Source organism: Equus caballus, chromosome 1, assembly GCF_041296265.1.
Source record: "Equus caballus isolate H_3958 breed thoroughbred chromosome 1, TB-T2T, whole genome shotgun sequence".
NCBI classification, from domain to species: domain Eukaryota; kingdom Metazoa; phylum Chordata; class Mammalia; order Perissodactyla; family Equidae; genus Equus; species Equus caballus.
Window position 1 is genome coordinate 93,474,577 of NC_091684.1, and position 13,558 is coordinate 93,488,134.

Sequence of the window (13,558 nt, forward strand, 5' to 3'; positions counted from 1 at the left end):
CTTCTCCAAGCTGTTTGGGGAAAGGATGACCTCACGGAGGAGCCCCTGGTCCTCAGGAGAGCTGCTTCTCAAATCACGGGGTCAGAATGGCCTTCTTCCCTCCCTGGATCACATCTCTCTTCATGTGCTTCAGCTAGTCCCCATATTTTTTTCCTTTCCCTTACAGACTCTCTGCAGGCACATCCATCTGGCCATCCACGCAGAATTCTTTAATAGCAACCATTCAAATATTCCAATGAGTACAGGCAAACTCCATTAGTGGCTTATTTTCAGTTTTCTTAGATCTCTATTGTTAAACTGTCCCTATGCCAAACTTTTTGCATAACCGTGCAAAGCATGAAGTACGTGGCCATGCTGTCTGGCAGAATCCTTGCTGTTGGACCAGAGAGTGCAGCCGAGGCCAGTGCCAGCTCTCCACCCTCCCCTGCCTGACTGGGCTCAGGCTGGGCTGCTTTCTCCAGCCATGGGGCACATTTCTCAGCTCCCAGATGGAAACATCCACTGGGTGCCATGATGGGAGGGGAGCTGGCCTCCACTGGGCACACGGGCAGAGGCGGGGCTCGGCGGGCAGCCGGGGGGTCTCAGAGCATCCTTGGCTCAGTTACAGCCTTCGATCAGATGCTGGACGATCTAGCAAAGCTGGGTGGGTGATCAATACAGACAGAAATCAGAACGATGATTTTTAAATGAGCGTTCAATAAAGAACCTTTTTCTTTGCAGAGTGGAATGGCGAAAGCTTCCACGGGCTGGGTCCCCATAACAGCCTCGGCAGGGACAGCCCCTCAAGGGAACAGTGCTCAGTTCTGAAGCATTTTAATCCCATCTTTAGGCTGGGACACTTGAAGAATTCTAAGACTGAAGATTATTTAGGATTATTTTGTAAAAGCGCTTATGATATGTCATTAAGCAAACGCAGAATCGAAAATTGGGTGTACTCCATCATCACACTCACGTGGAAATATTTTCGCTTGTGAACAAAGACTGTGAGTATATAACACAGGACACTGCATGCTGGTGGCTATGACCTGGAATTATTTAATTGCTTTCTCTGTATTATTATTATTTTTTGAGGAAGATTAACCCTGAGCTAACATCTGCTGCCAATCCTCCTCTTTTTGCTGAGGAAGACTGGCCCCGAGCTAACATCCGTGCCCATCTTCCTCCACTTTATACGTGGGACGCCTGCCACAGTATGGCTTGTCGAGCGGTGCCATGTCCGCACCCGGGATCCGAACCCGTGAACTCCGGGCCGCCTAAGCTGAACATGTGAACTTAACCACTGCGCCACTGGGCCGGCCCCTGTATTATTATATTTTTTTATATTAAAGAAACAAACCATTAAGCTACCCAAGCTTCTTTCCGGAAATTCTCTCCTTTCTACCAAGCCCCTCTTGGCCAAACCCACACTTGGATGTGCCACCCATTCTCCAAGTCACCCTCAGACCCTCCCACATTCCCCATACATACCTGGGAGCTGAGCAAACCCCAGCATGTCACGGAAGGCCAGGCAGAAAAGATGTATTAGCTTTGCACTAACTGTGCGATGAGCCCGTCCCAGCCTCATGGCTACGTGCGGGGAAAGCTGTTGTCCAGGACAGTCCTGGAATTGGCTGGGTTTATGCACTCATTTGGCTCCTGACTGCCCAGGCTGGGACCCCAGCCCTAGTAGGGCTATGCTTCTGAACCCGGATGGCTGTGTTTGGGAAGAGAACGTGTCTACATTGAACTGAAGTTTGGGGATCAGCAGGGCTGGGATCAGTTAAATAAGCGCCGAGCTCTCTTGCACACTGTCCATCAGAATGTCAACATGATTGCATAGCCTTACATTGCTGCGTGACTGTCCTGATGGGGGATGGAGCCAGCAGAGCAAAAGGCCCACGTGTGACCCCTGCAATTCCACCAGGGGCGCAGGGGGCAGAACTTCAATGCCCTCACGCTGGTGGAAATATGGATGCGGCTTTGGAGCCAGCCAGGTGGGGCTGGAGCTCGACCCTGTCACCTGCCAACGGCGCAATGGTAGGCAAGTTATTTATTTAGCCCCTTTGAGCCTTAGGCTTCTGATCTGTACCCAGGGCTTATGCAAGGATTCAATGAGGTAATTACACTAATAACTAACATTTGTTGAATGCTAGTCATATTTCAGGCACTTTCAAGCACTCGATGTCTTAACTCATTGGCTCTTCACAACAACCGTGTAGGGTAGATACATACATAAAGAATTAAATCCAGTGGATTTCGTGGAGTATCCATCACATATGTCACAGATGAAGGCAGCCTTCATCATTATCATTAGTGATGCCATCCCCTTCATCACCCTCACGTGGTAACTGAGGGTTAAGCCCTGACGTTGAAGCGGTAGGAAGATGACTGGAGGCCGTCTTGCCTCTCCAGTCCCTCTTGCTCCTGTCCCAGGAGAAAACGTCCTCCCTTCCTCTCCCTCCCAAGCTCACGGTGCACACACTCTTTTGAGAAAGCAAGACAAAGGGCACGGCGTGATGTACCTGTTTGGGCACCTGTCCAAAGTTGCTGATGAACCCCAGGATGGTGTTCCTGATCAGGGGGTCACTGATGCCGCTGAGGTCCATTCTGTCGCCGTAGAAGTAGGGGTGGAAGGTATTGACAGCCTCCACCGCGGCTGACCCCTGCTGCTTGTACCCAAATATGAGGTCTATCCAGTGGTGGAGGTTGGCACTGACAAAGTCGCTTTCCAAAGCCTGGAACCAAAAGCACAGAGCATGAGAAATGCAGCCCCTCCTGGACTGCTGCACTCTCTGCACAAATCAGGAGGGGGCACATGCATCGGGATGCTGGCTCTGTCTCCTGGGCTTGAAGAGCACAAAGTGGGCAGACGCGCAGGCTACCCAAGGACCACCCAATTCCTGCCTCCAATGAGTGGCAGAGCAGATCTGACTGTTCCCACCACGCTACCTCATGCACTCCGTACAATAACCATGAGGTTCAGAATGTCTAGGCCATGCAGGTCTGGGAGCGATATCTAAATGGAAGAGACCAAACTGAAAATAAAGTCCAGGGGTCCTGCTGAGATCTGACATAGGGAAAGGAAGCACCAATTCTGACCAGACATCAGGAGGCCGACAATAAGCAGTTAGGAGGACATGCTCTGGAGCAGACTGGACCCTAGGACTGCCACTTATGTTCCTTACCATCTCTGTTCCTCAGTTTCTTCATCTGTAAATTGGGGACAATAAGTGCACCTTCTTTGTGCGTTTATATGAAAGTTAGTTTGTGCCCATGCCTGGTGTGTGGAGAGCTCACGTAGTGTTACACTGAGCCTACTGGGTGCCAGGCACTGGCCTGGGGTTTTATGTGTGTTGTCTCTACCCATTGACACCACCTTTTGCTGGCAGGTATAATTACCCCATTTCTGGGGCAGGCTCCTATGTGTTTCTGTAAATCCATCATGCCAACCCCCAACTTTCAGGCCTCAGAACCCCACAGGGGGACATCTATCCCCACTGAGCAGACCTCACTTCACTCAAGTACCTAGAAATTATTGACACCTGGGTGTGGAGCCCTTTCTAAGTCATGCCTGGAAGGGAAAGGATGGAATCTGCCTTTGAGGCGCAGCTCGGTCCCCAGGATGTGAGCTTCCCTGATTGGGGCACCTCTGTCCAGCCTGGAAGGCAGGAGGCAAGAGCATTTCACCCAGGCCCTAGGAGACAAGCGTGTGATGGCCTTGAGGAACATTCTGTCCACGTGCAGGCTTGCTGTCCCTGGGTGGGAGGACAGGAGATGTTCCAGACTCAGCCACGGAGACTTGCTCTGAGTTGACAGCCTCCGAGGGGGACCTAAACCTCACCCTGCTTAGGAACACAGCTCCCGCTGGAAGCCAGCAACACCTGCCTGTAACGGAAGGTGACATCTAACAGGAAACAAAAAAAATTAGCATAGCTTGCTCGACCCTTCATGGAGACAGCCCAGATGGATGGTGCTGGCTCAGAATAGGGTGCCCAGATTGGCAATATTTCTCAACAGTTGCCACACACGAGCAAAGGGAAATGCAGGCCAGTGTTTGGACGTCCCGGTTCACCTGAGAGATGGCACCTGTTTCTGCTGAGCAGAGCCCAACTCCAAAGCTGGGTCCCCAGGACCCAAAGACATTCATCTGGAATATGCCTGGGTTCCCCTTATCAACTCTCTGGGAGGACATGCAGCCCTACGCCTGGGCCTGGGAAGGCAGGTCACCTGGGCCAGGTTAGTTTCCTGAGGCAGATGGCCACAGTGACTTTAAGAAGGCCACATGTGGGTAATGCCATGGGAGGTGTGATGAAAGGCGTGGCTCCCCAGCCTACCGTCTAGCCTGGAGCACACCTAAGAGCCTTCTGCAGACGTTCGTATTAAAGCACTTGCTGGTGACCACAACGGCAGAAAGGTCACACCCCCAAGCGAAGATCACAGGCCAGCACATCTGACCCTTCCTCTGGGCCTCTTTTCCTCCCGCTTCATAACCAACATGTTTCCCATATCTTCAGGCTCTCTCTGAGCATCCCTTCCACCTCCTTTCCTTAGTCGAGGCCCGGCTCTCCCCTGAGCCTCCAGTGTGGCCACGTGCCAGGTTACATCCCACGTGTCTTGGGGCCAGTAGGTGGGATTGGTGTCCTTTTAATCCTCATTGTCACCTCCAGACCACTATTCCTCTACCCTCCTGTTAAAAGACCAAAAATCTGCTCCTCTGTGCTTCATGAGATGTAATTTTCCACCCCCCCCATCCTCACTGCTGTCATCTACCAGCTTCTCTTCCATTCTCCTCATTCATCAAAGATGGCGACTCCCGGCCATGCCTTCCTTCCTTCCCCAAGATCTGCCATCATCCTCAGGGATTTCAACCTCTCACCTCAGTTCCTTAAGCTCCACTTCTCCAGTGACTTCTGCCTCCACTCCACCTAAAGTCACTCACTCTCACAGACACAACACCACCCATGTCAGTATCCATAACTCCTCTATCTCCAAAATCACTCATCAAACATCCCAGCTGATGAAGTCACATCTTCACTTTGCTTGTTGTTTAACCACTTCTTAAGACTATTCTTCCACCTTGTCAGAACTTCCAGGCCCCTTGCCCTTTTAATTCTTTGCAGTCTATCAACACTTTCCTGTCTTCAGCCACTTCTTCTTCTTCTTTTTTTTTTGGCGAGGAAGATTAGTCCTGAGCTAACATCTGTGCCAATCTTCCTCTATTTTGTATGTGGGACACTGCCACAGCATGGCTTGATGAGCAGTGTGTAGGTCTGCACCTGGGATCCAAACCCGTGAACCCCGGGCCACTGAAGTGGAGGGTACAAACCTAACCACTATGCCACCGTGCTGGCCCGTCTTCAGCCACATTTTGATCTAGTTTAGATTTAGTGGCCCATCATTTCAATAACACCCTGGTCAATGCCTCTTGTTATGTTACTGAATCATGTGTACCTCTGTCTTTTCACAACACTGAGCAAACTCAAATATTTTCTGTCTTCATGACTATAATAGAGTATCTGGAGAACATCACACAAGGGGGCACACTGATTATCCTACAATTTTTGGTCACCAATCTCAAATGGACATTGAGCATCGCCAGAAAACCCAGATATGTTTTTCTGGTCAACTCATGCTTCATCTCTCCACATGACTATTTCACATTTCCTGCGCTCTCCTCAACTCTGACCCTCTCCCACTGCCCAGTCTCAGCAGGTGACCACATCTCCTACTTTACAGAGAAAAATAGAAGCCACCAATTAGGAATCCCATATCTTCCTGACAATATATATAAACCTACCTTCATCTGCAACCCCCTGACCTCCTTGCCTCCTGTGTAGGTGAAGGAGCTGGCCCACCTCTGACATAAAGCTAACCTTCTAATTGTGGTTTGGATTCCAAATCTTCCTGCTTTCTCAGGAATTTCTTTTTCCTTCTCTTGTGTATTTAACTTCTCTTTCCCAATGCCTTTTAAACAGGCTTATTAAAATTTTTAAATAAAACTTTAACATTCTCTCAACCTTCCATCTCTTCCAGGCACTATTCTCTCCTTCACAACCAAAATATTTTTTTTTTAAAGATTTTATTTTTTTTCCCCCAAACCTCCCCGGTACATAGCTGTATATTCTTCGTTGTGGGTCCTTCTAGTTGTGGCATGTGGGACGCTGCCTCAGCATGGTTTGATGAGCAGTGCCATGTCCGCGCCCAGGATTCGAACCAACGAAACACTGGGCTGCCTGCAGCGGAGCTCATAAACTTAACCACTCGGCCACGGGGCCAGCCCCGACAACCAAAATTTTTTTTACCCGTCCTCATCATCTCCATTTCCTTATCATCCTTCACTTCCTTTGTTTCTTCACGTGGATTTGCGTTACTGTCTACTGTCCTTTTATTTCTGGATGAAGAACTCCTTTTAGTAATCCTTATAGGTCAGGTCTGCTAGTGATTAATTCTCTCAGTTTCAATTATCAGGGAATGTCTTAATTAATTTCATCTTCATTTTTGAGTAATATTTTTGCTGGATATAGAATCCTTGGTTGATAGTCTTTCAGCACATTGAATACGTCATACCACTGGCCTTCTGGCCTCCAAGTTTTCTGATGAAATATTAACTGTTCTTATTGAAGATAACTTGTAGGTGAGGAGTTGCTTCTCTCTCATTGCTTTCAAGATTCTTCCTTTATCTTTTTTCTTCTTTTGGTAGGGAAGATTGGCCCTGAGCTAACATCTGTGCCAATCTTCCTCCACTTTCTATGTGGGACACCACCACAGCATGGCTTAATAGGTGGTGTGTGGGTCTGTGCCCAGGATCCAAACCCGTGAACCCCAGGCCACTGAAGTGGAGCATGTGAACTTAACCACTATGCAACCAGGCCCACCCCTTAACTTTATTTTTTGACAGTTTGATTATGATTTATCTGGGTGTAGATATCTTTGAGTTTATCCTACTTAGAAATAATTGAACGTCTTGTATGTATAAATTAATGCTGTGCATCAAATCTGAAATGTTTTTGGACATTATTTCTTCAAATATTCTTTCTGTAGCTTTCTCTCCTCTTCTTCTGGTATTTCCATTATACACATGCTGGTAGGCTTGAGGGTGTTCTAAGGTCTCTGGGCTCTCTTCATTTTTCTTTATGCTCCTCAGACTGGATAATCTCAACTGACCTATCTTCCAAGTTTGCTGATTCTTTCTTCTCCCTGCTCAAATTTACTATTAATCCCTTCTAGTGAATTTTTCATGTCAGTTACTGTCCTTTTCAGTCCACAATTTCTATTTCATGCCTTAATACAATTTCTGTTTATTGACATTCTTATTGGTGAGATATTATTATAATACTCTTCCATAGCTCTTCAGACATAGTTTTATTTAGTTCTTTGAACATAGTTACAGTTGCTGATTTAAATAAAGTCTTTGTCCAGTAAGTCCAAAATTTGGGCTTCCATAGGCAGTATCTATTGAATGCCTTTTTTCGTTTGTTATGTGCTATACTTTCTTTTTCTTTGCATGACTCATAATTTTCATGGAAAACTGGACATTTTAAATAATATGATGTGGCAATCCTGGAAATCAGATTCTTCTCTCTCCCGAGGATTTGTTTCTGTCATTGCTGTTTGTTTAGTGACTTTTCTGAACTGGTTCTATAAAGTCTGTGTGTTTTCTCTTATGTGGCCACTGAAGTGTCTTCTCTGTTAGCTTAATGGTCAGCTAATGATTTGATGAAGATTTCTTTAAATGCCTGGAACCAGTAGGTCTCCCAGTCTTTGCCAAGGGGCTTTCTGTGCATGTTAGGGCATGGTTTCAATGTTCAGCCAGGCAGTTTAAAACTCTGCTTTTGCCTTCACATTCTGCTTGCACAGAGCCTCAGTGTAAGCCAGAAGTTGGGGGGTGGGGGGCTGAGGGCCTTTTAAACTATATATTGAGCACAAGCACAGCCTTGTGCATAGAAACAGCCCTACAGATGTGTTTGTCCTTCTAGGTTCCCAGGGATATTTTGAAGTTTTCCAAGGCCTCCTAGAAACATCTCATTCCCTAGTTTTTCCTTTTAATCTCTTTGGTTAGCCTATTGTTTGTCCAATTATTATCCACTGCCTCTGCAGCCACAGTATTGAACAATTGTCTCTGATTGTTTTTGACAAATGCCACCGAAGAGAAGGCTGTTTGCACTGGGCAGGCTCTGAGTCACATAAAATAAAGACAGTCTTGCTGGGGGTCTTCCAGGGAACCACCAGGCAGGTCAAATAATGACAATTCTCTGGGCAAGGGGCTTTGAAAGACCTCCAGCCCAAGTCTGCTCCCTCCATTGACTACCAGGCTGTTATTTTTCACTGTGATTCTGAGCTGCTGGTTTTCAAGGCTCCTATGGAGCTAGAGAGGAGGAATGGGGATAGTGCAAGTTAAATCTCTACAAAGCTTGCTCTTCTTACCAGGATTCAGCCATTTTTCTTGAAGGAACATTCTCCTGATTGTTCCAAGCCTTTGGTTAATTTCCAGATTCTGAAAGTTTCTTATGACAAATTTTGCCATTATTCCTATTGCCTTTATGAAGTAGAGGATTTTCAGAAGTTTCTACTCTGACGTTTTCACTGATGTCAATCCTCAACATCCTAATCCACTCCAACCTAATCTTCACTCCACTAAAAGGGCTCTCCCCACTCATGCCATCACCACCCAGCCTCCCAGGATCACATCTCTAACCTCTATCTCATGGCACTGCATGCCTCTCCTTTGTAGCACTTTTTGAAGCTACAGTTTCCCTATTATTTGTGTGGTTATTTGATCAATCCCCCCACACACACACACCCTACCACAGACCACTGGCAACAGCAGTCATGCCTGCAGAATGAGCCTGCTCACTCACCCTAGGCCAAGAACTTTTCTGAGAACATCTAAGGAAAGGGCTGCTGCCACCTGAAGGTCAAGTTCACCTCTGGCCCAAGTACTCAAGACCCGTGGCCCACAGGAGGGGAGACTGCTGTTTCTGAATTTCCAGAGGTAAGGATAAACCAGGGAAGAATTTTCTCCTTGCCAAGGGAGAAGTCCAGAGGAGAAGGCACAGCTTTGTTGTTACTAGTCAGGTCTGTCCTAGATTTTTTTTCCTTTTAGGTACAATTTACATATAATGAAGTTCGACCTTTTTAAATGTATAGTTCAATGTGTTCTGAGAAATGCATGCAGTCATGTAACCACCATCATAATCAAGATATAGGTCATTTACATTAACTCGAAACATTCTCTTGTACTTCTTTCCCATCATCTCCTACTCCTGACCTTAATAACCACTAACCTGCCTTCTGTCCCTATAGTTGTACTTTTTCCAGAATGTCACATAAATAGAGTCCCATGGTATGTAGCTTTGGGTTTTGGCTTCTTTTGCTTAGGAAAATGCTTTTCAGATTCATCCATGTTGCTCCTTGTATCAGTAATCTGTCCCCTTTTATTGCTGAGTAATATTCCATCGGATGTATCACTTGTTTTTCCATTACCAGTTGATGGACATTTGAGTTGTTTTCAGTTTTTGACTAGTTTGAATAAAACTGATGAATATTTATGCACACACTTTTCTGTGGACACTTTTCATTTCTCTTGGGTAAATACCTTTGAGTGGAATTGCTGGATGACATGGCAAATGTATCTTCAACTTTATAAGAAACTACCAAGCTTTTTTCCAAAGTGGCTATACCATTTTGCTTTTTCCACCAGCAATGTGTGATGAATTCTGGTTGCTCCACATCTTTGCTTACTCTTGGTATTATCAGAATTTTAAATTCTAGCCATTCTTGTGAGTGTGAAGTCGCATGTCATTGTGGTTTTAATTTATGGTTCCCTACGACTAATGATGTTGAACACATTTTCATGTGTTTATGCTAACTCAGGTATTCGATCTAGGATAAGTATCCTAAAATGGCCTCTGGCCTCTACCTGCATCAGCCTTTCTGGTAATAAGCCAAGTCCTTCCCAGTCCTGGTATATCCTTTGGCCAGTGGGAGCCCCTCTCTGAGCTATACTGGGCAGTACGGTCCAGGGAGTGGACCTGCCTGCAGCGTAGGCTAAGGACACTGACTTGCCCCCATTCAATGAGAACCTGAAGTTGCTTCCCCCAGTGACTCCTACAACACACTGGCACAAGCCTTCTGGGGCTCTTAAAAGAGCCTAGAACCCAAGTCATTTCCTGCCAAGCTGGGGCATAGCCCAGCCCCTTCTCTGGACTCTCCAGATCTAAGAGCCTCAGAAGTGCCTGTTGCTAGCCCTCCATTGGACAGAAAGCCCCCCTGGAGGCTGAGGTGATGCTGAGGTCCTCCTTCAGGATACCAGGGCCTCTGGTGTGACCTTGCTCGACTCACCTGTCTGTGTAGGCTGACGAATTTCCGAGGGTCCCCATCAGCCCAGGGAGGGAGCTGCACGTCCCCCAGCACTGTCCCGTCCTGCATGCAGCCTGAATGGGGTGAGAAACAGCAGAGCTTTGGGTAAATGGGAGCCAAAGTGGGCTAGGAACCAGAGGGTGGAAACATGATGAAAATGATGTCCAGGACTGTCGATCCCGTGCCGCTCAGGCTGTGAGCTGTGTCCTGCCTCCTCTGTCTGGAGTGACCCCCACCCACACCTGCCTGGAATATTCCTACTTGGGCTCTAAGCCTTTGACCCCTCCACAAGGCCCTCCTTGCTTCCCAGGCAGTGTGTGCTTGGTTCACAGGCGTGTAAAATGATCAGAGTGCCGGCATTGTTGATACGTCTTCTTCCCCACCACTCTATGCCTTTTCACCTGGGCATTTTCATCCAACACTAAAACAATAGGAGATCATAACAATAACCATAAAAGCTGTCATATTTTGAGCACCTACCGCTCCGCCAGGGCACTATGCTAGGTATTTAGCACACACTGTCCTACTGACTCTTCAATCGATGCTATAATTTATACATTCCCTCTCCAGTTTTAAAGTGAGGGCAGCAAGGTTTTAAGAGGGAGCTTCTGCAGACGTTAAGAAAAGGAGGCTGGACTCCAGCCGGAGTCTCCATCCTCCCCATAGCTGCACAGCCCTGAGCGCACTGCTGACCCTCTTAGGGCTTCCCTTTCCTCCCTATTCCTCCCAGGGCTGGTATTAAAAGAGAAGACACACACGGTGTGCTTAGAATAATCCCAGGCAGGTGGGGGCTGCTCAGTAAACATTAGCTATGGTCTTGCTCACTCGTGGTGCCAGTGGAATAGATCCGTCACCCTCTCTCTGGCACACAGGGCTGCACCTGGCATGGCCCTTCTCATCATTTGGTCTCAGGTCACTTTCTCAGGTAGGGCCTTACAGGGGAGCAGAACAGCACAGGGCCCTCTGGGTCACTCTTGAACCATTTCCTACCTGCTTTCCTCCTAGGGCTTCTCAGCGTCTGACACTGTTTCACTTATTTATTTTTCTCTATTTTCTATCTCCTCTCCTCATCCCTGCACAGAATACAATTACTTTCAGGGTCATCTGTCCCAGGAGACCCAACTAAACCCTCAGTGCTTAAAAAAGTGCCTGCACACAGGAGATACTCAATAACCCTTGTCCTGACTTCCCTGAGGACACCTGGTCCCTGGTATGTGCGGCATTTCTGCAGCTGAGCCCCTTGCCGTCTGCAGAGCCCCACCTTCAGGTCCAAGGCAGAGTTGGTGCTCTCCGTCCAGCCCTCCCCCCACCCCAGGCTGGCTGGCCGCCCCTCCTCTTGGCTTCTAGCCCCTGACTTCTCCTTTCATGGCCTCACCACGCCCTGTGGGAACTGCCTTTTGTATTTGTGGAATTATCCTCCCTGGTGCATGTGAGGCATCTGAGAACCTGAACACTGCTGAGGCCACCCAGTTCCATGGGGTCAGACTTGCTGGGTCTGGGCCTGGGCATTTTCTTTCTTTCTTTTTTTTTTTTTTGGTGAGGAAGACTGACCCTGAGCTAACATCTGTTGCCAATCTTCTTCTTTCTTTTGTGCTGAGCTAACATCTGTGCCAGTCTTTCTCTATTTTGTATGTGGGATGCTGCCACAGCATGGCTTGACAAGCAGTGTGTAGGAACGCGATCAGGATCTAAACCCACGAACCCCAGGCTGCTGAAGCAGAGGACGCAAACTCAACCACTATGCCACCTGGCCGGCCCTCTGGGCATGCTTTAAATGCTCTCCAGGTATTCTGGCTGTGAACCACCATACAAGAGGTGAGTGCCTGGGGCAGAGGCTGGATCTCCTCGTCAGTGTCCCCTGGGCCCTTCCTGGCCTAGCTCCAGGTGTGTGCCCCTATATGCTGTTTGGAGAAAGAAGGGCCCTGAGGGAGGGGACCTCTGGGGCACCAGGTGTGCCCTCCACAGGGCAGGAGAAACCCTTCCCCTGCCTCTGGGTGGAGAGATGCTCACGTGCCACCCCAGGCTCTGACCATGAAAGTTCCCCTGACGTTTGCAGTGGGGGCTCCCGCAGTACATACGCATCACCAGGGGACCTGCCCGCTGGGGCCTCCTGAAACTTCTGTTCCTCCTGTCGAGTAGGAGGTGAGAAGGGGCCTGAAGTGCAGGGACGAGGAACCATCAAGGGTGCCTGCAAAATTGCCCCTGGACGCCACCCAGCAATCTCTCCCTGGAGACACAGCACCTCTAGGTTCTGCTCATCGAGGCCAGGTTAACCCATTTGTGGGACATGAAGGAAAATGGGTCAGAGAAGGGCAAGGGTTTGTCCAAGGTACACAGCAGGGCAGTGCCAGACTTGGCTATTAGCAAGAGCTCCTGCTCCCTGGCTGCCGCCTCTCTGCACACTGAGGCCTGGGGACCCTCAGAGGAAGGGTCATGGGTGGGACCCCGGCTCACAGCAGCCCTGGCAGCCTGGGTCCCAGCATCCTTCCTCAGCTCTCACCTTTGCACTGGGTGCTGCTGCCCAGGGGAGGCCTCCCGCCAACCGCACTGGTCTGGTGTGGGGCCTATTTAGCTGCTCAGCCAAGATACTGATATAGTCACAGCTGGGGCCCTGCAGGACAGAGAGCCCCCACTGCCCGGGCTGGCCAGCCTTGCCCAGGCCCCCACTCACCAAATTCCACCGAATTACAGTTGGTTAGGAACTCGGGCAGGTAGAAGAACTCCGGGGTCAGCTCCCTGACGTCACTCATGTTCTCTCTGGAGGCCGACTCCCACGCGTTCTTCATGCTGTGGAACATTCTATCTGCCACATCGAAGCTTCCGCCCTGTGAGGAAAAGGGGCCGACACGCTCAGCTGTGTGCAGTGAGAACTCAGGCTGCACAGGGAGCGCTGGTGTGGGCCCCCACTCGTCCGTTCTGTCACTTAGGCATGGGTTCTGACATTAGAACTTTTCAATCACAGCCACACACACACACACGTCCATTCATCAACCCACATGTGTCAGACAGTTTCTTCATGCATCTGTTTGCTCAAGCATTCTCTGGAACCTTCCACAGAGGATGCATGATCCACTATAACTGAAGAGATCAATGTTTCCCAGGTTTGGAATTCTGGGTTCAGATCAGAGACAGGAAAACCATTCCTTCATCTCCCCCACATTTGCAGAGAGCCGGTTCTGAACCAGGCACAAAGACCCAACCAGAGGACAGAGAGTGGATG

The 13,558-nt window shown here is 48.7% G+C and overlaps 1 protein-coding gene across 6 annotated transcripts in view; it reads right to left on the reverse strand.

The window, feature by feature from the left end:
- Positions 1–13,558, reverse strand: part of WDFY4 (WDFY family member 4) — a 299,923-nt gene that overhangs the window by 16,150 nt on the left and 270,215 nt on the right. For all 6 annotated transcript variants that reach the window (XM_023648250.2, XM_023648246.2, XM_070264996.1 and 3 more), the window contains 3 exons: positions 13,010–13,163; positions 10,321–10,412; positions 2,502–2,714 (listed from right to left, as the gene is read on the reverse strand). In XM_023648250.2, the coding sequence (XP_023504018.2) occupies positions 2,502–2,714; positions 10,321–10,412; positions 13,010–13,163 (459 nt within the window). The remainder of the gene's footprint in view (positions 1–2,501; positions 2,715–10,320; positions 10,413–13,009; positions 13,164–13,558) is intronic.